The 26508-nt window shown below is 35.4% G+C and overlaps 2 protein-coding genes across 5 annotated transcripts in view; one reads left to right on the top strand and one right to left on the bottom strand.

Annotated features, from left to right (window-relative positions):
* INTS12 (integrator complex subunit 12) overlaps positions 1 to 14077 on the top strand; it is a 35206-nt gene extending 21129 nt beyond the window's left edge. For 2 of the 3 annotated variants that reach the window (XM_019416518.2, XM_019416535.2), the window contains exon 7: positions 2198 to 2881. In XM_019416518.2, the coding sequence (XP_019272063.1) occupies positions 2198 to 2782 (585 nt within the window). In that variant the 3' untranslated portion in view covers positions 2783 to 2881. Of the gene's footprint in view, positions 1 to 2197; positions 2882 to 13832 lie in introns of those variants that run through there. The other variant, XM_019416524.2, reaches the window with a different exon arrangement.
* The window catches only part of ARHGEF38 (Rho guanine nucleotide exchange factor 38), a 131055-nt gene continuing 112615 nt past the window's right edge, over positions 8069 to 26508 (bottom strand). For both annotated transcript variants that reach the window (XM_019416446.2, XM_019416437.2), the window contains 5 exons: positions 24842 to 25153; positions 21288 to 21431; positions 20285 to 20483; positions 19871 to 20130; positions 8069 to 10277 (listed from right to left, as the gene is read on the bottom strand). In XM_019416446.2, the coding sequence (XP_019271991.2) occupies positions 10092 to 10277; positions 19871 to 20130; positions 20285 to 20483; positions 21288 to 21431; positions 24842 to 25153 (1101 nt within the window). In that variant the 3' untranslated portion in view covers positions 8069 to 10091. The remainder of the gene's footprint in view (positions 10278 to 19870; positions 20131 to 20284; positions 20484 to 21287; positions 21432 to 24841; positions 25154 to 26508) is intronic.

The raw sequence follows: 26508 nt of genomic DNA on the forward strand, positions 1-26508 counted from the left end.
GGTTTTGGTATTTTTATGATAAAAGTTAATACATTTTTTACTATGGAAAAAAAATGGTTCCATTCACATATTAAAAAGCAAATGGCTTTCTAACTAAGATAATGGGTAGTTTTTACTTACAGTAAAAATTGAGGAATAGTTGAGAAATTTATTTTCTTTACTGAAAGACTAAGAAATTACTTGGTCTGGATTATTGGTGTTGTTTTTACTTTTGCTTGTCCTGATAGTATTATAAGCCATCTGTCATTCTGTGGAAAAGCAATACCAGTAACAGCAAGCCATTAAACTAAAACGCTATGAACACAGAACTTGCTTTCTGTTTGTACTTCATAAGTGTTGGTCTTTTTAATTACTTCAGATGGGTTTTCTTCTGTGATGTTTGTTGAAAGATCATTTAGCCATATGGCAGACAGTTTTGTGTTTAATAGAAAAGGAAAAAATTAGATTTTTTCATAACTGAAAATTAAGTTTACCACACTTGTGTCCTTTTGCTTTCTTTACTAACTTTTTCTCATTACCTGTGTGCATTCCTCTAGGAATTTGTAATTTATGTGTGGTTTATCTTCTCTGGATAATCTTACGAGAAAGTTACTGTGTAATGTATAATGTGAAAAAATCCTATTGTTTTTCAGAGAACGTGAACAAAAATCTGGGCTTTTCCTCTTACAAATATCTCAGCACTCTATTCTGATTACTTTTCACATGGGTTAAAAATGTTTACATGCAGATGGTATTGAAGGCTACCTTGTAAGAAGTAAAAATGTTTTTTTACCAACTCTCCCAGAGTTCAGGTTTAAAGTATAACAGCATATATTTTAGGCATGGTAATTACCATATTGATAAGTAAATTAGTGTTTGTAGGACTTAATCTTTTACCTGTAATAAATTTTACACTTTTGTGACTCTTTTTAAGAATATAAAGGTAGAGAGCATGCTGGTGAGAAGTTCAGTTTATAATTAATTTGAACAAAGTACATTTTTGCCCAGTGCGGAGGTGAAAAAAATTTGTCCTCGTGTGAATGAGAGCAATATTTATTTATATAGTGACGCTGGTATCACTGTTAGCTTTTGATTGGCCGTGAAGTTAATTAGAGAAACTAAGGTGTTAAATCTTTAAGAAATTCATCTGGGAGTGAGTCAGACCTGCCTAAATGTCACTGTGCAGCTCTTGAGGCGGTTAATAAAATCCTTTATACAGAGCAGGGATCTCTTCTTATGTGATAGTTTCAATGGAAACCTGAACAAATTGTGGAAATAAAGTTATGAAACCTTTTTAATATATCACCAGAGCTGTATAATTACAAATAGTTAACATTGCAAATCTGTATATATTTTGCAATGCAGGAGCTATTTACTCAAAATTGGTATTGGGACATTTTTAAAAAAAACAGATTCTGGGGCGCCTGGGTGGCTCAGTTGGTTAAGTGTCTGACTCTTGACTTTGGCTCACATCATGATCTCACTGTTTGTGACTTTGAGCCCCACGGCAGGCTCTTGTATGGATAGCGAGGAACCTGCTTAAGATTCTGATTCCCTCTCTCTGTCCCTTCCCGACTTGCTCACTCTCTCTCAAAATAAACAAAAATAAACTTAAAAAAATTATTTAAAAAATGAATTCAGAATCTGACACATTTACTCAATAAGTAATTATCAAATAAATCTGTTTATCTCAGACATCTTCTAAATTTCCTGGGTATGAGCATTTTTATTCATTAAGAGTGGATTCTGTTTTTGAAATGATCCACAAGCCATTTGGAGCAAAGTCTAAAGAATAAGGTGCTTTACTGAGCTAGATATTACTTTATTTAGGTGAAAAACAAGTTAAAGCATTAAATCTGATTTTTCTGATAGACCTTGTAACTGAATCTAAAAGCAATTCCCAAAAAGGAATTTCATACATTTCTTTTTCAGAATCATTAGAACAAGAATATGGCATCCCAGAATTTCTGCTTTGGAAGTGGTAGCATCCATTAGCTATGAATAAGTTTAATGTTTGTGTTTTTTGGTTTTTGGTTTTTGTTGTTTTTTTTTTTTTCAGATCAGTTTCATAAGAACTTAATTTGGTGGTGTGATTTAAATTTCCCAAACCATTACTTCTGTATAAAAAGTCCAAAATTAAACTTGTTATATATTTAAGAATATTACATTATGTATTAATTATACTTGGCTCTAAAGCAATATTTATCTTGTTTTTTAGACATCCACGGCTATTTCAGGAAATTCTTCTAGTACCAGTGTTTCTTCTTCAGTAACTAGTGGCCTAACTGGATGGGCAGCTTTTGCAGCTAAAACTTCTTCTGCTGGTCCATCAACAGCAAAGTTGAGTTCAACAACCCAAAACAATAGTGGGAAACCAGCTACCTCATCAACTAACCAGAAGCCTGTGGGTTTGACTGGTCTGGCGACATCATCTAAAAGTGGAATAGGTTCCAAAATAGGTTCCAATAACAACACTGCACCCACTGTACCCTTGAAACCACCTCCACCTCTAACTTTGGGCAAAACTGGCCTTAGTCGCTCCGTTAGTTGTGACAATGTTAGCAAAGTGGGTCTTCCTAGTCCGAGTAGTTTAGTTCCAGGAAGCACCAGCCAACTCAGTGGGAATGGAAATAGTGGGACATCAGGGTCCAGTGGAAATACCACTAGCAAAACCACTTCAGAATCAAGCGGCTCTCCCTTAGCATCCCTTAAAGGTCCAACTTCACAAGAATCACAGCTCAATGCCATGAAGCGATTACAGATGGTCAAGAAGAAAGCTGCCCAGAAGAAACTCAAGAAGTAATCTGGCCAAGTAGGTTTTTATTTGACATTACCCTAAAATCTTATTATTAGGACATAACCTGTAATATACTATAATTTAATAAAAATTTTCACAATGAAATTTCTATTATTTCTTACCTTAAAATGCTAAATGTTATTTAACAAAATTTGGAAATCTTTTTATTTTAAATCTCTTTACCATTTTTAAGTTTCCATGGTGTGTGAAAACACTGACTAGCATGATTAATTCTTTGGGTTCCTGGGTGGCTCAGTCAGTTGAGCATCCGACTCTTGATCTCAACTTAGGGTCATGATCTCACAGTTCCTGAGTTCAAGCCCCATCACAGCATGGAGCCTGCTTGAGATTCTGTCTCTCCCTCTTTCTGCCCTTCCCTGTTCACACTCATTCTTTGTCTCTCTCTCTCTCTCTCTCACTCTCTCTCAATAAATAAATAAATAAATAAATGAACTAAAAAAAAAAAAACCACAAAGTAATTAATTCTTGATGAGAACTTCTAGAATCCCAAGAGACTGGTAGTATATGTGAATTTTTTTAAAAAAGGAATAGTTCATCTTCTAGCAAAGCCCTAAGAATTAGGGTTTTGAATTAGGTGCCTTATAAGATGGCAGGAATGCCACTTTATTATAAAGTTTTCTACTTTCCCCTCAATATTCCAGATATTCATTGTTAGTCCCCAGCCTCATTTCATGATTCTCCCTCTCACCCCAAATATTTCATCTCCCCATTTTCAAAATTAACTTTTCATAACTGATTTCTCACATTTCTGTATTATACCTTTTTTATCACTTCATATAATTATTTAGGGATGTATCTCTTCTGTAGATTGTGAACTCCCATGCCCTTTTAATGCAATATTTTTCTCCCATTGCCCACTTTTCCTCACATTGCCAGTCTAACATCTGCACATAGTTAGTACCTAATAAAGTTGAGTTTTGATTTACCCTGATTATACACACACCTGAGAATTCTTGAGCAAAATATCCACTCCAAAACAATTCCTGACTTGTTTACATGCTGGTAGTTTCTTCCTATACCATGAAAAGAAAAAGGGCTGCTTTATTTCTATTGCCCAAATGTATTGTAACGTTTCAATTTTAGTTACCTTTGTATAAAAGAAGCTCCTATATCATGATTAAATCTTGAAATTATTTTGATGTGTGTGTACATTGTTAAATCACAAAATGTGGGGAGTCTGAGCAGTAGCCTTATTTGTAAATTAACAAATTAGCCTACTGTTGTTTTACATATAGTTTTTGACAGAAGATATGAGGCTTTCTGGCCCAGAGAAACAGTTTATTACTCACAGGAAAATTCAACAGCCATTTCATACTTCATGAATACCTCATTTCATCCAGAAACTGGAAGTCCAAAATTTCCTTCATTCATTAGACTATGAGCAGCCTTATTTCTTCAACTTTGATATGTGCTACTAAATCTTTAAAACCTCTAATCTCAAACCGAGTCCCTTAATCTCTAGCTTTTTCTAACAATTTCTAAAATATATTGATATGAGATTTCTGTGACAATAAAAGGAAAGCTACTATTTTAAACTACCCTTAAATAATGGCACTAAATTATTCATAGTAAAATAGAATCCAAGATTGAGATAATCCCATTACTTACATGTGGAGTAAACATCTATTTACATGTTGAAAATCTGCCTACAGATGTTTCTGTTTTGAGAAACAGATTTCTGTGGATTAAACATAATTTGGCATGAGCCCCAAATCCCCATTAGGATCAAAAAGACTATAAAAAAAAAAAAAAAAAAAAAAAGGAAAACCCATAAAATCATCATATTTGTTTATAGGTCAGGGCTAGTTTGACCTAAACTGGAAAAAACGATCTGATACAAGCTAAGCTCGAATTAACAGTTCGTGTGACTGCAGTACCTATGAAAACTTAAAGCCGTAATGTACAGTTTGCACACTGGCACTTGAAGGGGAAAATTTTATCCCATCACAGCCAGAACACATGTACTGGAAAGAGTTGAGAAGAGACGCAACTTTTAATTTCTGTAGTATTTCAGAGAGGATGTTAGAAGCCTTTTAGGAAGTTATTTTTCATTGAGCATGGCTCTTTGTATAGGTTGTATGTGCATAAATATATATTTGGAATCTGTACATATGTGTAAGTATGCAAACATCTAGTACTGTATATAATTCAGTTTGATATTTCATACAGGTATTTTTATATTAAAGTTTTCTTCAGGTAGATCTTAGACTGATTTTTTCCATACCATTTTTTTTTTCCAAAGGTCATGCTTTTATTTATTTTTTTAAATATAATTTGTTGTCCAGCTGGCTTACATATAACATCCAGTGCTCATCCCAACAAGTTCTCTCCTCAATCCCCATCACCCATTTTCCCCACTCCCCCACCTCCCCCTATCCACCCTCAGTTCGTTCCCTGTATTTAAGAGTCTCTTGTGGTTTGCCTCCTTCCCTCTCTGTTACTATTTTTTTTCCCCCTTCCCTTCCCCCATGGTCTTCTGTTAAGTTTCTCAAGATCCACATATGAGTGAAAACAAATGATATCTGTCCTTTTCTGACTTAATTCACTCAGCATAATACGTTCCAGTTCCATCCACATTGCTACAAATGGCATGATTTCATTCCTTCTCATTGCCAAGTAATATTCCATTGTATATATAAACCACATCTTCTTTATCCATTCATCAGTTCCATACCATTAAGTGAGCTACAAAGCTTTTTAACTGACCATGTGATGAAAGTCGCCAGCTTTACATTAATAGTATTTATCATTTAATTTATTTTGTTACACATAGGTTTCCCCACCACCACCACTAGATTTTAAATTGGATGAGGACAGAGATCTTGATTTGCACACCATTAGCACACCATTGCACAGCATCCCACTGTAATTCTCAATAAATATTATGCCAGTGAATGAATAGACCTATAAGTAGGTGAGCCAAAGTAAGCTTTTAGGATTGTAAGCTCAAATCATATTTTAGTAGAAATTTGGTCAATATCACTTTATGCACATTGTGCTTTGTTAGATTTTGGTGACTTAACAAAAAAAAAAACCCACTAAACGAACCCTGGCTTAAAGTCAGAAGACCTGATTTTGAATCCCAGTCCCTCCATATATGAGCTGTGTAATCCTTGGTTTCCTCCTCTATAAAATATAGATGATAATTAATGAGATAAAATGGAAGGCATCTAACATTCTAAGGTTAGGTTTCTGATTCTGATACCTAACAAGGATGTCATGGTACTGTTTATTAGTAACAGATTATTTAATTATACTGTGATGATCACAGGTTGTATAGGAAATACATCATTTTATAAAAATAAATATATTAATACAATAATCTTAAAAATTATATAAAGAATTAGAGAAAGCCATAAATACATTTACACACCTTAGTATTGTTTTCTTGTAAGATAAACTTGACTAAGCATATACCCCCTACATTTTTGAACAAGAGCTACTCATTCTGCTATATGCTAAGGGGTGACTTATTTTACTGAAAAACCGAAGCAAATCTTGCCTATATCAAGAGTGTAATAACAGGAAAGAAGTAGCTGGCCTTCAGAGATGCAGGTTGAATTCCAATGGTCCAGGTGTGAAGATGCGTTATATTGGATAATTTTGTAGATAACAGATAATTTAATGACTAAGTTTTTATATAATTTCGTGTATAGAAGGAAGTAACAGAAAAAATTAGCCTTTAAAAATAGTAACATTCTATAAATAGTAGAATTTCCCCAGAGAATGTAAAGTTGAGTGTCCTTCCAGTCAATGAAATTTAATTACTTCTTCATCAACTATAATGTAAATTTATAGGCTTAATTTGGCTTGAATTTTGTGAGGGCTAGATGTATTCAGTATTGGGCACTACACTGAGTACCTTAAGAAGCCATAGTTAGGACAAACAGGATTTCAGTAAATTAGTTTCCCCACCATGTTAGAATATAAAGATTTTATCTCTGTTCACATGGCTTTGAGAGTGTTTTGCAGTAGACAAAAATCTAAGAAGCTTATGGGCAGTTTTTAATTTCATATTTCAGTAATAAAAACACTGATTTTTGTACATCATCTGAACTATTCATCACAAATAGTGACAGGCAGTTAATAGCCATCTCTAAAAGTCCAAATTATATTTCAGGCAAAATATGAAATACATCAGCACTTAAAAGTATTTCATGCAGTGCTGCATTTATATGATTAACAATGTGCGCTGTATCTCTTCTGCACAGCTCAACCTTCATAGAATTGTTTTATGCTAATAGCAAAAGAATATTTTTCTAAAGTACAAGGAATGTTCGGATAGTGGCTTTGTGACTTTTTCACGTGATTTAAGTACCCATGGTAATTTGTATTACTGGATCTTTTATAATTCCGAACATTATTATGTATATTAGAACATCTGTATTTAAAAATAAATACTAAATAAAATGTTTACATACACTTGTTTATTTGTTTTACAAAGGAAAACAGCCACAGAAATTTCTCCTTCATTCTTGGTAAAAATACCCATTTCAGAGAATTCTATATTTTACAATGACATTTAAATTTTAAAATACAAAGAAATAATTGTTTCTTCATGCCTTAATTATAATGATGTCACCAATAGTTTTATCTTTTTAAACTTCTTAAAGACTTACATACATCATAACTATCTGAGTTTCATTTCCCCTATGTTCAACAAAATAATGTCTGACCTCAAAATTATAATTACTTGATTCTTAACAACATATCAAGAAAATGAAGGTATTGTATAACGTTAAAAAAATAAAGCCTAAATGGCATATGAAATGTAGGTATATTTTTAAAATAGCAACTACATAGTTTTAGAGTAATGTATGTTCATTACAATAGTGAGGGACTACAGGAGATGGCTTCATTACACTTGCTCAGCAGCTAACTGCAGCTCTGATTTTAGTGGTGTGGTTTCTAAAAAGGTGAGACAGGAGGCATCAACCTAGGACCACACAAGCAGACAAAGCTTCTATACATCTAGTGACTTATTTCAGCCAAAACAGCAAATATGAGCTATTTCTATCAATCTTCATTTTAAGGGGAGTATTGAAGTCACAGCTAATTTAAATACATGCATTTAATATATATTAAGTTATATATTAACTTTTATACTTTTATATATTTTTTTATACTTTTATATATTAAAAGTATAAATATATATACTTTTATATATTAAAAGTATAAATATCATATATAAAAAATACATTAGATATAGTTTCCCCACCAGTTTGGTTGTTGGGCATGTTCATAGTTACCACAAGTAGCAAGTTTGGATTTCCTTTTGTTTTGCCCTACGCAAACTGGAATTATGTTTTCACCATTGGGTACAAAGCACCATTTAAAAGACATAAAAAGTCTCTGTATGTCTAAAAGAGAATCTTCTTTTAGTATCCAAACTCAAAACAAGAAAATGTTATGCAAAAACAACTTACCATTAGAACCTTATAAAACTATCTTTAGATTAAGTATTTCAGGTACAATATTATGAAATGCAAATTATTCTGTCATGGAAATGTCTTAATGAATTTCTATGGTTGTACATGTCATATGCATACTTAAAACAGCCCTCTGAAAATCACTGTTCATTTTGTTTTGTATTCTTCAGTAATGTATGTTACAGTATACGTTCTAGAGATCAAATCTTTCAAAGTAACAATTAAATCTTTAATGTCATTATTAGCACATTCTATGTGGGAAATGAAAGTCCACTTTATGTTGGTGTTTAAAGGAAACCACTAAGTCAAACTTTAAATCTTTTTACTGTCCTAAAGGAGCATCAACAAGTCAATAAAACGTCTTGACAAAATATCCTGAAATCTTAGGGGACAATTTTGAGCTATTCCCAAGTGAAAGTTCAGTGTCCCAGGACATTGTGTTTCAGCAAATGTTATCCTTAATGCCTTCTTTGTCTAAGTACAATCGGCAACTAAAAATATTTACATCTTGGCTCAGAACATGGAGCACACATTCCACATTCATCATCGAAATGATTGAGCGATCCAAAAATATTTCCTCATTCAAGTAACATTAGTGATCATGTAGCATCGTTTTTAAACAATTATACTTTAAAAAATGTTTAAGCAAAACAAAACAAAACAAAAAAATAAACGTAGATACGTCATTTTCTCTAGACTAATATCATGGAAATCCTCCTAGCCCTTGATTTTGAAAAACTTCTCAATACTTAAATATGACCTGAGAGAAAAATGGTCCTTATCAATGTCCATTATGTGCATCATTAAGTGCTTTGCTGACAGCAAATGTATACTCCTGGAGGGTTGGTACAGCATAGTGGTTAGGAGTGTAGATCCCAGAACCAGACCTAGGTTTGAGTCCCAGCCCTTACTAGCAGTGTACCTGGGCTAAATTACTTCATCCATGTGGGCCACAGTTTCTTCATAATGTTGTGAGTATCAAATAAGTTACCACATGGGGCACCTGGGTGGCTCAGTCGGTTCAGCGTCCGACTTCGGCTCAGGTCATGATCTCATAGTCCGTGAGTTCGAGCCCCACGTCGGGCTCTGTGCTGACAGCTCAGAGCCTGGAGCCTGTTTCAGATTCTGTGTCTCCATCTCTCTCTGAACCTCCCCCATTCATGCTCTCTCTCTCTGTCTCAAAAATCAATAAAGGTTAAAAAAAAATAAAAAATAAGTTACCACATAAACATATAGAACAATTTTTGTCATATAGTATGCATTCAGTAAATGTTAGATATTATAAGGTCATTCAGGGTTTTTTTCATTTAAAACTTACAGTAAAGAGATGTTCCACAACAAAGATTTCTAGCTGGCTGTTAATTCCTATTATGTATATTTAGTATACTCCCTGGTTTATGCATAACAGTGTATAATCTATATCACATAGTATACATAACCATATAATGAATATAATTACATGTGTGTGAGTGTATATGTGCACACACACACAAAAGAGAATGAGAGAAACAAAAACATTTGAGGCAAAATACATAATAGAATACATTGAAAAAAATCTTATCCTTAGATCCAGCCTTTCATGCTGATAAAGGATACATTTATCTTTTCAAAGATCTCCATTTTTAAGTAGTTGGTAGTTGGAGCTTTAGCTGTTTGTTTTGCTGTTTCTGTTTGTTTCCTTCAACATTTATTCTTCAAAATACATTTCCAAATAATCTTGTTAGGAAGCAGTCTTCCTTAAAACTTGATACAGTATCAGTTCATGTAGTATGGAGGTTTCTTGATTTCTAGACCAACATTTTGTAAGTTTTATGAGGTAGTCCATCAATAACCTGCCAGAAAACAGAATTCAAGGGCTTCTTTTCTTAAGCATAAGTCATCTTCCCAAGGTAGTTAGCTGGCACATATCCTTTTTGCCCTTGAACTTCAGCCAACCACCACTCTTTATTGCCACTTAGGTCACAAAATCTAAGTATGTGGACTCTTTGGTACTCCTGAAGGCTGAGTTCATGGTCACTTCGTGCTTGAAAAGCATGAACTGCATAGAAAATCTAGACAGAAGGAAATGCCATTATTGGAAGCAGAACCAATATTTAGAAATATTTAGACAAACATTACAAAGATTTCCAAGCTTTTAGAAAGAACACTGTTCTTCTTTTTTCAAAGTCACATTCCCCAATTCCTTCTGATGGATTTACTTTGCTAAACCTTGACCCAGATGAGAATAGTTCAATAGGCATTCTTATTGTCCTTTTGGGAGGAGTCTAAACTGTCCATGCTTGAAGGCAATTTCCCAGCTTCTATTAAATGATTATTTTATTTATTTTTATTTTTTATTTTTTTAAGTAGGCTCCACACCCAACATGGGGTTTGAACTCATGACCCTGAGATCAAGAGTCGCATGCTCTACTGACTAAGCCAAGCAGGGGCCCCTAAAAGATTTTTTTTAATGTTAATTCTTTTATTTTTTTTATTCAGTAATTGCTCTAAGAATCTCTTCTACAGAAATAGAGACATTAGCAGAGATTTTTATATACTAATATTACTGCAATCCCCATTTGTAAGGTGAAAGTGAGGGAAATGGAAGTAGCACTGAATGTTCAGTAAGAGGAGAATAGTTAAGTCTATTCTGTACCTTTATACTAAGGAAATTTGTGACCTTTACAGTAAGTAAATTTAGTCATTAAAAATGCTGTTTTCTGAGACTAATAGCATGGAGCAAATGCTTTATGATGAAACAGTAAGCCAAAAAAAAAGAAAAAGGATATAAAATCAGTTGTATAAGTCTAAAACTGTTAGTTTCTTTGGTAGAATTAGAGGTGATTTTCATTTTTACTTGTTTATATTCTAAGCCTTTATAATGACAATGCATTAAATTTATAATTTTTAAATAATTTTAAGTGGCCTAGAAGAAATTAATAAAACATGCTTCAGTCAAAAGAATTTTTCTCTAACCTTAGGGCACCTGGGTGGCTCAGTCGGTTAAGCAAGTCCGACTCTTGGTTTTGGTTCAGGTCATGATCTCATGGTTCATGGGTTCAAGCCCCACATTGGGCTCTGTGCTGACAGAGCAGAGCCTGCTTGGGATTCAATCTCTCTCTGCTCCTCCCCCACTTTCTCTCTCTCTATAAAAATAATCATTAAATATTTTTTTCTCTAACCTCAAAAGAATACTTCAGAATTATTAGATGCATAAGAAGCCCCTACATGTTTAGTCCTTTTCCACTAAAATTGTAAGATTGATAACAGAAATGTTTATTTACATCATAAAATTAAGCAATTGACTAACATTTTATTTATTCATTCAATCAAAATTTATTAAGTGCCTATCAAGTGCCAAATATTGTCAGAGAACTTACAACCCAGCTCGGGAAAAATGTGCCCCACAGAATGTACACACATACCAAACAAAAAACACCCTACGCACATGAGAGATATATTAACTACTTGTGAGCTAGTTTTTGAAAGAGGTAACCTTCTGTAGGTGACAAAGTTGATAAAGGGGTGGATATGTCATATTTCAAAGTACAGGGAATATGTGAAAACAGTATATGGGAAAGGCAAGCAGATTAACTTTCTCAAAATTGAGAGTCAATGTTAAAAGAAAATGATAAATAAGATGACTTCATTGAACAGGAAAGGAGACTGGGGAGTGTAGGGAGGGGACTATATAGTTAACAGCATAAGTTATTCTTGTAGCTGTTGAACTATTATTTAACTTCTGATGAAGATTTGATATCATTGATTTTATATCGTCTCAACAACTCCAGCATGAGTTCCACTTCAAAGAGAGGAGATTTATGGAGTGCTTGGTTGGCTTAGTCAGTAGAGCATGTGACTCTTGATCTCAGGGTTGAGTTCAAGTCCCAGTTTGAGTGTAAAGCTTACTTAAAAAAGAGAGAGAGAGAGAGATAGAGGAACACTTAAACTTTACTGACCACATCATGGTACACAGTAGGAATTCAAATATATGTTAATTTGACTTAAAAGTTGAGTTGAAAGGCTTGGATATTCTACAAGAATATACAAGAGATCGCCTTGCATCATATAAGATACACACAAGACAGATTGTTGGGCATGGATTATTTTGTAATTTAAAAATTAAAGAAGAAAACAAAAGGGAAGATGCTATAAGGTCTTGAGCAATGGAGTGGCAGCAATAACCGCCATCTTTTCTAGCACTCATGAGTTTACATGTCAAATGTGCTTCATCCTCAACAACCCTGTGAGCTGTGAATTGGAGTAGTACAATGCATTAGTCATAGAGTTAGTCAGTGCTGCTGGGACTGTATTTTCTAACGCCAGTGCTTGGTCCATTTCTCATACTACTTTAGGAACCAAACTCTTGTTCTAGGAAGGATGAGCAGAGTATATTCTTGTGGAAAGGGATTGAGGTCTCTAATATGTTGCTGCTGATGTTTTTGTTGTTGATGAGGAAATGAAGATATTGATTAGATTCACAAGAGAAGAGTAGAGGGTTTGGTGGGCAAAAGCTTTCAGGAATCTGATGCACCATAGTACAGTTTCTGAAATTATCAGTTAAGAGCCTGTGTTAGCAGTTACTAGCCAACTTGTATAATTTTTACTTGTTTCCTTGGTAAAACATATATGCTTTACCAATGCAGCTATAGATTGGTTAGCAGATTGAATTACCTACTAATATATGATTCCTAAATAGTTGTGGTGGTTTTTCACTTTGGCACACATTCTCTCAAAAGGAATATAAAATCTTCCACCTAGATCTATTTGGTATGACATTACAGCAGAGGTTATATTTTATACACTAAATATAGATTTTCATGAAATTGTAAATTTAAAGTACAAAATTATATACTTTAAGTGATCGTGGTCCAGAATTAATTTAGGATAAGTATATTTCAGTTTTTATATGTTTATGCCTCCTCTGGAACTAAGTCCACTTTTAAAGAGAAAGCAGTTGATAACATTAGACTACAAGTTAGAAGTTTTCAGCCTGTTCTAGATAAAAGCTGAAGAATTTCTCATTTTTTGGAATATTTTAGTTGTTCCAAACTAATAACTTTCTAGCTTGCAATGTTAATGTTTGGTCCAGATGCATTAATTACATTTTATTGATTTAATCCATAGTCATCTGATCCTTCTCTCTTTTTCCTCAGCATTTATTAAAATGTATTTTATTCGCTGCTTCTTTGTACTCTGTAAAGCTCTGGCTCATTGTATGTACTCTATTCTATGAATACAACCCAGTTCTCCACGGCATTTACTTTTTTTTTTAAATAACACTGTGTACCGAATTATTGACTCATACTCAATGTATTATCCACTGTTTATTAACCACCAGATTTCTCCCTGTAGTAGCATTGCCAGCTAGGCATTCCCCTATTCTATATTTGTGCATTTAATTATTCCTCCCTTAGTGGCCACATTAGCTGTCTCCACTGAATCTCATTTTATTGATTTCTTCCCAGTTCTTCAATTAACAACAACAACAATAATAATTTATTTTAATCTTCCTTTCCAAAACTAAAAAGCTGCAAACCCAGTATTTACAGTATATATCATATGTAGTTCAGGAAGCCGAGATGGTTATATTGCATGAAAAATGCTCTTTCTTCTCTTCCCTCCAGGAACAAGCTTTCACATTCTTCAGTGAACAATTATATATTGTTATTATGCCAGCAATTTTTATAAAGAAATAATTTTAAAGAAAGGTAAGAAAGAATCACCCAACTGCTATTAATATCTTGTATTTCTTCCCTTCTTTCCTTCCTTCCATCCTTCCTTCCTCCCCTCATTCCTTCTCTTCGTCCTTTCTTTTCTTTCTACCTACCAACCTGAAGTAACAATAAACATGGAATTGTAGTATACATAATTTTTGCAGCCTGCTTTTTACTTTAAAATATATTTGAAAATCTTCATGTCAATAAATAGTTCTCTAATGCCTCATTTTAATGACTGCTTATATACATTATATTACAGCTTGATGGTTCATTTTGAAACACTTTCTAAACAATGACATACTACACATGTAGCATTATCATCAAAAATAGTTGAAACATGTAAAGATGAAGGCCCAGAGAGTGAATTTAGGATTATCTGCAAAACAACTAACTTTTCCTAAGTTTCTAATTCAAAATTTATGTTGTCAGTATTATTTATGTGAAAAAAAGGAAACTGCACTGATTCTCAGACATTGAACATCCCTTTAAAACTGGGTTTAGCCGTTATCAAACCTGGTCCACTTTGAAAAGTGCTGAAGATTGCATCACATTCGTCCTCTACCTTGCTTACCAAGCAAGGCATCTTAGATATTATGATAGGCAGACTTCTAAAATGGACACCTTCTGTTGAACATGTCCTGCATAATAAGTTCCCTAATACACTGACTGTGAGTTAGCCAAAGATTATCCTGAGTGTGCCTGATGTAAATAAGTGAGCCCTTTAAGAGAGAGTTCAGACCATTTCTGAAGGGAGAACTTTAAAACCAGAGAGATGCTCATCTGCTAGCCTTGAAGGGGCAGCCATATTGCAAACTGCCTACAGACGTAGCCACATGGCAAGGGTTTGAGAGCAGCCTCCAGTTATTGAAAGTGGTTCTCACTTATTTGAAAGTGATGGCCAGCAAGAAAATGGAGGCCTCGGTCCTACCAGGACAAAGAGCTGAGTTTTGCCAACAACCACAAGCTTGGAAGAGAACTCTGGGTTTCAGGGAGAAACACAGCCCCAAAACCATCTGGATTGCAGCTATGTGACATGCTAAGCAGAGCACACAGCTAAGCTGTGCCCGGACTTCTGACCTTGGAAATGGTGAGATAATCCATTTATGTTGTTTTAAGCCGCTTTGTGATCATTTGTTGTGCATCATAGAAAACTAAGTCAATCATGTCATTACTATTTGACAGGCAAAAGGGGAAAATACGTTAGGATAGGAAGGCATATTTGTTTGACTGTTTTTGTGATATTTTTTGATCTAGCATAAAGTAGTGAGTCACGAGATTAAAGATTAAGTCCTTTAGTATAAATCAGTACTGTCAGGTTGTGAATATCCATTAACTCCTCCCCATTATTCTTACAGAGTCTCTGGACCATAATTTAGGGAGCTTCTAAAACATTAGGAGAAAGTCCATGCTTTCTGTGTGGGATGTGCATGGAGGAATCTGAATGGATTGGTTCTTCAGTCCCAATAAAGGACCAATAAGGAGAGTGACCATATCCCCCAATTATACCGGTCACAGTTATCTCATCTAGTAGGCACTCTCTTTCATTAACAAAAGTGTCTTATTATAGAGAATAAGTTATATTTTCACCTTACCCATAAGACTTCTGATCCACTAGAACCATTCTAGAAAATGTGGGAGGCTTTTAACCCAACAATTTTTTTCTTGAGTGTCTGGGAGAATGCATAAGCAAGTTAAGTCTTTAGAGCAGTGATTTCTAACCTTTTAAAATAGAATTTCCCTTTGAAAATATGTTGAAAGCTATGGACTTCTTTTACCATAGTTATTTATGCTCATATGCACAAAATTTCCAACATATTTGAGGTGATTTGTAAATCCTTCCAAAGCCCATTCATAGATCCCTTTTATTCTTGGAGTTCACATTAAAAACTTAGCTTGAGTATAAAAACTGCAGAGCCACTAGTCTGAAGTCAGTCTGAACATGCCTATTTATGATTAATTTTTAGGATCCCAGTGATGCCTCCTGAATATCAGGTATAGGGCAAAGCTCCCTCTCTACCTGTCTTTCTTGTCAGGGCCCACTGGAGCCATTAATAAGAGTAGATTACAGTCTACAACACCAATGGCAATATGATATTTCAATTCTGGAAGAAAGCAAAAAAAAAAAAAAAAAAAGTGTTACTGCCACAGTAGGAAAGGATAGGGAAAGAAATGGTGAGTCAAAGTGTCATCTTGTTAAACCAAAACAAGTTTCAGTTGATGATCCTGATGATAAAATAAAATCAAGAACATAAGTTTAAATAGCTGCACAGAAAATTGCTTTGCAGGACATCTCAAATGTGCATATTACAATATGCAATGTATTCTCACTGTTCACACACACACAAAAAGATACAATTAACTCCCACTTTTCAGTCACCTTCTAGGGACCTCTATAATGCATTGTTCTCTTGGACTGTCACACCACAAATATGGGGGTTCACCATTCTCTTGTCTCCACACTTTCTAAGAGTCAACGAAATGAAAACATCAGCCCTCTGGTAAGGATTAGGAAGATCATACAAGGTTTTCCTTCTGTTTCTGAGGGCTAGACAGTAGTTGCAAAACTGGAAAAGTCTAAGAACTACTAGCCCATGTACCTCTATTGACTAGAATTAAGACATTAAGGGAAATATTCCCGTGTAGTCTTTCCTTCTGTCGCTTGTGCTAAGGTTTCTAACAGGTACATTGTCTTCAAATCATAGTAAATTTACCGGGACAGACTTTGTCCTACACAGGAGAGGCCTGCAATTTGAGCTGAATTATTTTAACACAGAAGTAGGTATTCAGGGATCCTATGTGGCCACTGATCTAAGCTGCATTTTCTAATCCAGTTTTGTTAGGAATAAAGCTTTCATATATATATATTATATATATATAAAATATAATATTATGTATATAATATTATATTATATTTCATATATAATATTATATTATATATGATATATAATATATATCATATATAATATATATTATATATAATATATATATTATATTATATTATATTTCATATATATATATAATATATTATATATATATACCTGACACCAAGGTCTATTTTGAATCAGTTCCAAACTCAGAGGAAAAGGAGTACAAATTGCACTTTATGAAGAGATATTATCAATATACTTTGTTTTGAGTAAAAAGAAATTATCTCATTTTTTTTTTTTTTCCTCTCTTGGTAATGGAAACTTCTAATGGACCTAATTCACATGAAACATATTGATAGGATTACTCAAAGAGAATTACTTTGCAGTAGTGGCTATTAGGAACTAGACTACAAATCCCATGTGGAAAGAGCCTAAGTGAGGTGCTTACTCCAAAAGCCCCTGTAAAAGCCAATAAGAACTGGAGCTCAACATTAAGCCAGCTTTAGGGTGTCTTGACAAATTTGGCCCTCAGATTTCTGTCCTTCTAGGCTATTGGGATAAGTTAAAAGTCTGCCAGGACATTTAATCATGACTATACATTTCACTGATAAAATTTCATTAATCTATTGGTATTACAATATAATTTTGTTTTCTAGAAACTTTGAATAAACTAAGAGAATGAACAAGGAATAGAAAAACAGTGTTTTGAAACTTCAAGAGAAGAGTGATAGAAACATATAGTAATGTCTAGATGAGTTAAGAATCAGTTATGACTGGGAGAAATTATTTGCAAATTATATCTGATAAAGAACTTGCATCCAAAGTATATAAAGAACTCTTGCAAGTGGATAATAAGAAGGAAAATGACCCAATTTTTAAAACGGGCATATATTTAAATGGACATTTCACTGGAGAAAATACAAGAATGGCCAATAAGTACATGAGAGATATTCAACAGCATTAGTCAAATGCAAATTAAAACCACAGTGAGATACACTTCGCACCCATTGGAGTGGCTATCATAATAGTTTTAAAAAGGCAGTAAGGTGAGGATGTGGAAAAACTGCAGTCCACAAGCCCCATGCACTGCCAGTGGGTATGTAAAATGGTGCAGCTACTTTGAAAAACAGTCTGGCAGTTTCTTTAAACAAGTTAAACATATATTCACCGTAACAACAAGCAATTCTACTCCTATGTATCAACTCAAAATAAATGAAATCCTCACAAAGACTTGTACATAAATGTTTATAGCAGTATTATTCATAATAGAAATTACCTAAAATGTCTATCAACTGGTGAATGGATAAACAAAATATGCTATATCCATAGAATGAAATACTATCAGGTGATAAAAAGCAACAAAGTACATGTATGTACTGCAACATGGATGAATCTCAAAAACATTATGCTAAGTGAAAGAAACCAGCTGCAAAGTCCCACTTGTTGTATGATTTCATTAATACAAAATATACCAAAAAGTCAAATATAGAGAGAAAGAAAGCAAATCAGTCATTTCCTGAGGCTAGGGTGGGAAAGAGAACTGACTGCAAAAGAGTGCAAAGGATTTTGGGGGGTGAAGGGAATGTGCTAGAATTGGATTGGGGTGATAGTTGCACAGCTCGGTAAATATACTCAGTCATTGAATTATATACGCTTAAAATAGATGGATTTTATGATGTGTAAATAAGTCCTTAATAAAGTTTTTTTTTTTTTTAATTAGTCATAAATTGGACAAGAATCAGTGTTATCATTGATGAAAGAAACTAAACTATTTTGAAGGGCAGTATGGCAATGTCTATTAAGGCTTTAGATATATATACCCTTTGACTCTCCAATATTCTCCTATGTATATATTCATATATACTCATATTTTCCAATATATATACCCTTTGACTCTCCAATTTATCCTGTGTATATACTCATATAAGTGCCCACAGATAGATGAACAAGGATCTTGCATGAAGTAGTTTGAAATTCTAAACCCCCCCCCAAATATTCTAAATGCCCATTATTAGAGTAATAGTTACATAAATTATGATATATCCACAGAATAAATTACTATGAAGAATTTTTCAAGGAATAAGGTAGTATTTAAGTACTGTTGTGTGTAAGATACATTGTTAAGTGGAAAAAAATAACCAAATTATGTTAACACATATATGTTCCCACTTGTAAAAATATGTGTTTGTACATGCACAGAAAGTGTCTGAAAACGTCAACCCTAATACTTGTCTCTGAAGAGTAGAGTTGGGGGAGAAGGGAATAAAGATCTTTACTTCTAATTTATGTATACCTTTATACCATTTTAACTTTTCACAGATAACATGTATTACCCTTATAGAAACACAAATTTAAATGAATTAATAAAAAGCCACTAAAGAAAAAAGCAAGTTAAAAAAAGAGAAGCAGTTAGTTGGTCGCCACTTGAGGTTTAACAGTTAAATATACTTAAACTTTCTGATGTAGGAAAAAGGAGTGCTACATTATAGGTAACTTATAAATTTGCAAAAGAATTATCCCAATAGTCTCCGCTTTGGTGCAGTGCGGGAAAAGTAGCTCTTAAAGGTTTCAGGATATGGTACAAGAGATTAAAAATGGCCAATTACTAGATAGCTCAATGATGTTACTGCTCTTAGAGGAATCATGGACAATTTTCCACATGCTGCTTATGGCGGCAATCTGTTCAGTATTGAACTGTTTTTCTCTGATGGAGGAATATAAAAAGGCCATCTTTGCTTTACTCCAAGTACATAACAGCAGGATAGTAATAGTAACAGTTTCTATTTACTGAGTGTCTACTCTGTGCTGGGTACTTTACATATATACGTTTTCTCTAATCCTCACATCAAGTCTGCAAAGTAGGAATTATTGTCCTCTTTTCCTCACTTGAGGAACAGGCTCAGAGAATTAAATTCCTTGCAGAAAGGTGCACAGAAAATAAGTGTTCATAGAGCTGGGTCTCCTTGCTATCAAAGCTGACACCCTTTCACCAAGGCTTGCAGCAAGATAGAGCGCTGTTAGAACATCTTTCATGATTTGAACAGCCAAGCAGTTTTACATCAAGGTTCAAATTCTTACCTGTTCATCTACCTCTTGAGAACTGTCAGCGTCAGTGCTGTTTGTTTCAAACTTTCCATATGTGCCACTAAGAGATGAGCTGCTATCACTTACGCTACTTTCTGGGGTGCCTGTGACACTGTCACTAGCTGGCCGTGAGGACACAAAGAGGCTGATGTTATCAAAATCGTCATCACAGAACCTGTTCTCAGCATCCACCTTCTGCACTTTTGCAGGATTGTAGGGTTTTAAGAAGGAGGAATACACATATCCTTTTATAACTGGATAGGAAACAGAAAGAAAGAAAAAAAAAGGTCATTTGTGTACCCTCAACAAACATTTGTGTTTAGAGAAGTACAGAGTGGCCTGTGGGGAAATCTCCACCTGAAAAGAGGGGGTAGTTCTGTGCATTTTATGCAAAAAAAACCCCCTTACTTCCTGTGTCAACGAGCCACCTGCTGGTACTCCCCAGTGGATCTTTCTGTTCCATCACAGCCACCAATTCCCCTCCTAGAAGATTGATGTCATATTCTTGTGTAGCATTGCACTTCCGCTTTGCCTGGTAGAGTTCTTCCTTACTGTACGTGGACAGAAGTTTGGAGCGGTGAACATCAGTTTGACGTGGCACTTCAGGCTGGGAGAAGTAAGGAGAAATTTTGGTTTACATAGATGTATAATAAAATCCTCACTGAACTGGTAAATACTTCTTTGGAGATTTTTTTTTTTAATGTTGAAGCCATCTACTGATTTGGGATTATTTCAACACTAAGGCATTGTTGGAATTATTGTGAAGCATCCAGCTGAGTTCTGCAGTGAAAAATTCTCCAGTTAGCACATGAGGGCAGTGTTGCAGAGAGGAAAGAAAATCCAACTGAGCATAAGGAGGCAGAGGTTCTAATCCCTCTTGGATAGAACAATTTTTATTTTTTGCCGTACTGTAGACAACCCCTTGTGTATTAAGCACTTGAAAAATACTATTTAATTAAGTAAATTGTATATGTGCATGTCTTTTTCTGGGAAACAATATCAGTAAATTAGGCATGAGTCAAAAGGCCTAGGCCCCTCCCAGCTCTGCCTCTAGTGATTTTGAGAAAGCCACTTTATCTTCAGTGCCTGGGATTCCTTATCTAGAAAAATGAAGGAGTTGGACTATATGATTTTGCTCTATAAAATTCTATTCATTCATTCAGGAGATATTTATATCTGTTGTCAGGCACCATTTTAGCATCTTGGAATACGTCATGTATAAAACAGGCAAAAATCTAGGACCTTACAGAACTCATAGTATAGAAAGTAGAAGTAGACAAGAAATCCTAAATATAATAGGTAGGTAAGTTACAGGATACTAGGATGAGATAAGTGATATGAAAAATAATACACTGTGATTTGAACAAGGAAAATAAGTGATAGTCATTGTCACGAACCCTACCAAACTCACCAGAATTTGCACAGGCTTCTTCTTTTCAAAACTAAGTTTCCTCTCAATAAAGGTGGCACTGTTGTCCTTTACAAAATTAAGATTTTGAACCTCTTCTAGTACTCGATTCTGAATTTCAGAGATGCTCGAGGCCAGCAGTGGTACCTATAGGTAGAAATGATATGGCATTCTTCTCAGACAACTATTTAACCATATTAGATACTGAATTTAGTAGAGTTGTGACAAGCAAAGAAAGTGTAAGATAGCTCCACAGCAAGAGATTGGGACAATGTTAGAAGATTTAGATAAAAATGGTCTAAATAAACTTTTTTTAAAAAAGTCTAATTTAGTTTGCTGTCTCTGGAAACCTCACTAAAATGATAGGGATAATTTTTTTAAAGGTTCAAGCCTAAATAAAAGATCACAAGAGAAATAAAAAAAACAATGGAATTTTGGAAGAAGGGCTCAGGAATTGATGGCAAGAGGGTCTTCCAATGTGGTAGGGTGGGATAGGGGGAAAGAGAAAGAAGCTAAAACAAGAAACATTGTTAAGAACCTGTGGCAGCTTTAAAGCAAATCAGCAAATTCTTTGACATGCCTCTCCTCAGGAAGTGGAGTGGAGTCCATGCCCTCTCCCCTCAAAAGTGGGTGGTTTTTTTTAATTGCCTCCATGAACAGAATGGAAATGAATGGAATGACAGAAGTGATGCTATCTGACTTTCAAGATTAGGCTAAAAAAGACTGTGTAGCCTCTGCTGGTTTCTTTTGTGACACTCACTCTGGGAGACTTAATATTAACCATGGAAGAAGGCCAGTTGCACTGTGGCCACCATATCAAAAGACTGTGTTGAAAGATCGGAGCAGGGTGAGAGGTCTATGGAGCCCCAACTGTCCTAGTCGCAACTGTTTGAGTCTTCTGTCATCACCCCATCTCCCACCTCAGAAATGGGCCTGAGGAAGTCTTCGAGATGACTCTAGCCCCAGCTATTATCAGACTACAGCCTTATAAGGGACACTGAGAATGACTGCCTTGAGTCCAGTGAACCTCCAGAACCATGAGAGACGATTGTAATAAATGACTATTGGTTGTTACATGCTGCCATATTTTGTGTAATTTGTTACGCAGCTATAGGCAACTGGAATCATCCAAATATCCTTCCGTAGGAACAGGTTAATACACAAAGCTATACATACCGTATGATTCCATTTTCATGAAATACAAACCAGGCATAACAGTCTACGATATATATGTAAGAAAAATGGTTACCTTTGAAGGACTGTAGCCAAGGAGTGGTCATGAGTGGCTCTTAAGGGGAACTGGAAAAGGCTAATGTCTGGATTTTGATGGCGGTTACACAGATGTATGTATTTGCAAATATTCATTGAGATGGGCACTTCAGACTGATGCACTTTACCATACATAAGTTATACTTCAATTTAAAAAGTTTAAAATAAGGAAATGATCAAAGAAATGCAAATCAAAACCATAATGAGATATCACTTCACACCCACTGGGATGGCTATAAAAAAAAAAAAAACAAAGACAGGTAGACGTAAGGAATGGGAACCTCAGTTATCACTGTTGTGAATGTAAAATAGTGTGGCCACTTGGGAAAAGTCTGGCAGTTCTTGAAAAGGTTAAACACAAGAGTTAGCATATGATCCAGCAATTCTACTCCTAGATATGTACCCAAAAGAAATGAAAACATACATCCACTAACATACATTCACTAAGATCTCAAATGTTCATAGCAGCAGTATTCATACTTGGCCAAAAGTGGAAATAACCCAAATGTCCATCTACTGGTGATGGATAAATAAAATGTGGTATATCTCTACAATGAAATATTATTTGTCAATAAAAAGAATTAAGTACCGAAACATGCCACAACATGGATGAAACTTGAAAACATTATGCTAAGTGAAAGAAGCCAGTCACAAAAAACCACATTTTATAAAATTCTATTTATATGAAATGTCCAGAATAGGTAAGTCTATAGAGACAGAAAATAGATTGGTGATTGCCTAGGGCTGGGAGGTTGGGCAGAAATGTGGATTCACTGCTAATGGCACAGGGTTTATTTTGGGGGTGATGATGATGTTATAAAATTGATTGTGGTGATGGCTGCACAACTCTTGTGAAAATACTAAAAACTGTGGAATCGCATACTTTAAATGGGTGGAATATATGGTATGTGAATGATATCTCAATAAAGTCGTTATCCAGAAAATAGGGGGTTGGTTGTACACTATTGTATAGCTATGCAGTAGACTAGTATGAAGCTATAGAAGAGAAGAGAAAGCTCTCTGTGTACTGACATGGATGCATCCCCAGAAGGTTAAACTGCAGAATGCTGCCATAATTTCCTAGTTTTATATAGGAAAAATATATACAGAAGAATATATACATATTTGCACTTACTTCTAATGGCATGAAGAAACCATAAACGGATAAATTAGTAACAGTGGAGTAGGGGATGAGTCATTAGGGGACAGGAGTCTATGTGAGGCTGCTTATATATTTTTATGTAGTTTTGCCTTTTGAACCATATAAGTATAGCACCTGTTTATTCACCTTAATTTAATTCAAAGGATAAGCTAAAAGTTAATTAAATACACAGTGAAAAATAAAGTCAGGACAATTAATTTTCCTCCAAATGTTGCCCATTAAATATCTACCCAGCTGAATGAGAACTAATTGAAATGAGGGGCAAACAAACCACACTGATTTTTTTAAGTTGATATTAGGTTGTAAATATCTTTCTTCTCCGTCAGGGAAATAGTCATAAAATCATATCCTAATGGAAAGGTAAATTACACACACGCACACACACACACACACACACACACACACCCTAGGCCTTTTTTTTTTTTTTTTTTTCCATAGAGGAAAACAGAAGCAAAAGTGACTGGTTTGACAGTTACCCTGTTTCTGTCATTACATTGAGATGGCCTTCTTTTTGGATCCATATCTTACAGTCATGGTTAGCATTGAAGAACTGTTGAATAGGAAGAGAATACAAAATAAATATTGATAAACTTTAGCAAAGCATCAAGTAGGTGGAGCTACCCTGGCTTCACTGATGAGTGGAACAAAGCTAAAAGGTGTTTGGTATTCAAAGAGGAACCTCCAAAAAGAAATACACGTGTGCAAGTCACAACAAACCTGAACTAGGAAATTTTCCTATGGAGGAAAGAGAAAGAAACAGACTATATGACTGGCTTCAGTTAAAATACAGCCCCTGCCGCAGGCACACACATGCACCACACACATACCCATTGTGAACAGGGCCACTTGACATGGCTGTGGGTTTCTTTTCTTTCTTTCTTTTTTTTTTTTTTTTTTTAATGTTTATCCATTTTTGAGAGGGGCAGGACACAAAGTCCAAAGCGGGCTCCAGGCTATGAGCTGACAGCACAGATCCCAATGAGGGGCTCGAACTCATGAACCCTGAGATCATGACCTGAGCCGAAGTCAGGCACTTAACCGACTGAGCCACCTAGGAGCCCCTTCATGGCTGTGGTTTCTAGTAGATCTCGCAGGCCAGGGTAGCAGGAGCTGGTACTGAGCTTACCGGTGCCACCGTGGAATAAACCTGCTGAGCCACAAGTGTCAGGTCCCCAAGGAGAGTGACGAAGCTACACAGACAGTTCCACAGAATCTTCCGGGCAGCCTGGTTGAACACCTGGAGCTCCTCCACAAGCTGGGCATTGAGGGCCTCATACTCCTTTTTGGCCAAGTCTGACTCATCTCCTGCTGCCCGTCGTAGGTTGCTGTTGCAGTCCAGCAATTTGTCATAGCGCTTTTGGATGAGCTTCTGAGGCCCAGGGAACAAGGACAGCAGGGCTGACAGGGGCATCAGGACAAGCCTCTGTAAATGGGCTGCCTGCCAAAAGAGAAAAACAATGCTGTCACAGAGTAAGCAACAACTAGTACATGTCCTGCACTATCACCAGTAGGCTTACGTCCTCCCTGAAGGAGCACAAAGAAAGGCAGGAAAGTATTGAGCCAAGTTAAGAGAGGATGTGATCTTTTTTTCTGTCTAGCTAAACCCACTCCAGGACTTAAAAGAGGGACTCTAGGAGGAGGAATAGAGGAATACAAAAATTAAAGCCTGCACACCCAAAATACACTCAACTTTCCCTCTACGGCCACTAGTTTTGTCATTGGTGTCATCTCCTTCAACTCTTTCTCTTCCCTTTCTTTCTAATCCCAGAGCCAAACAGAGCTACTCCAGCCCATGGTGTGGGAGGCAAACTCTAGTCTTTGACCCCTAAGACTGCAAATGACTCACCATATCATTTCCTTCCTTTGCAGGCAACAAAAGGAATATAGTCTTAGAAGAGACTATATCCTGTTCCTCCCACATCCGTCTCAATTCCTTGGCTACCCTGGTAACTCATTGTGGGTAGTGGAATTGTATTCCCTATATAGATAAGTACCTCCTTATTATAGGTATTTTGCTCCTGTGATAGAAATGACAACAGAATTATTGCTTGCTCTTTAAATACATTGAAAGACTAAACTGATGCTGGTTTTGTTTCGTTTCTTAAATTGTTACATTATTAGGTCTGAGTCACTGAAAATGAACTTCATGGGGCACCTGGTTCATTCAGCAGGTTAAGCGTCCAACTCTGGATTTTGGCTTAGGTCATAATCTCACAGTTTGTGAGATCAAGCCCAGTGTCGGGCTCTGTGCTGACAGCGTAGAGCCTGCTTGGGATTCTCTCTCTCCCTCTCTCTCTGCTCCTCCCCCTGCTCTCTCTCCCTCTTCTTCTGTCAAATAAATAAATAAAAAAGAATTAAAAGAAAGGAAAATGAACTTCATATTAACCCCCAACCCCATGCCAGCTCCTGGGCACACTGAATTTAATTTCTGGCACTTCTCTTTCCTCCCCCTCTCTTCTGAAGTGCAAATAGTATCCTATCTGCTGACTGCCAACTTTACCCTTTATCATATATGCTTGGGTTACGTGATTATGTCATAGCAATTTGGAAGTAGGTTTCTCCTTTGTACCCTGAAAGATGTCCTAGGGAATCAGCATCTAAGCAGTAAACAGCCTCTGGTAACTTTGTCTGAACTCACAGGAAATCTACAGAGAGGGGAAACCAATCTCTTACTGGTACTAGCAATAGACTACACAGATTAAATTTGATGTCTAGTTTATAAGATAATCAATATACACCAGCAGACTATTTAATGAGTCCTTTGACTAAATGAAGAATCTGTTTACTGTTCTT

The sequence above is a fragment of the Panthera pardus genome, unplaced genomic scaffold (assembly GCF_024362965.1).
Source record: "Panthera pardus isolate Hobbes unplaced genomic scaffold, ASM2436296v1 HiC_scaffold_13, whole genome shotgun sequence".
In the NCBI taxonomy this organism is placed as follows: Eukaryota; Metazoa; Chordata; class Mammalia; order Carnivora; family Felidae; genus Panthera; species Panthera pardus.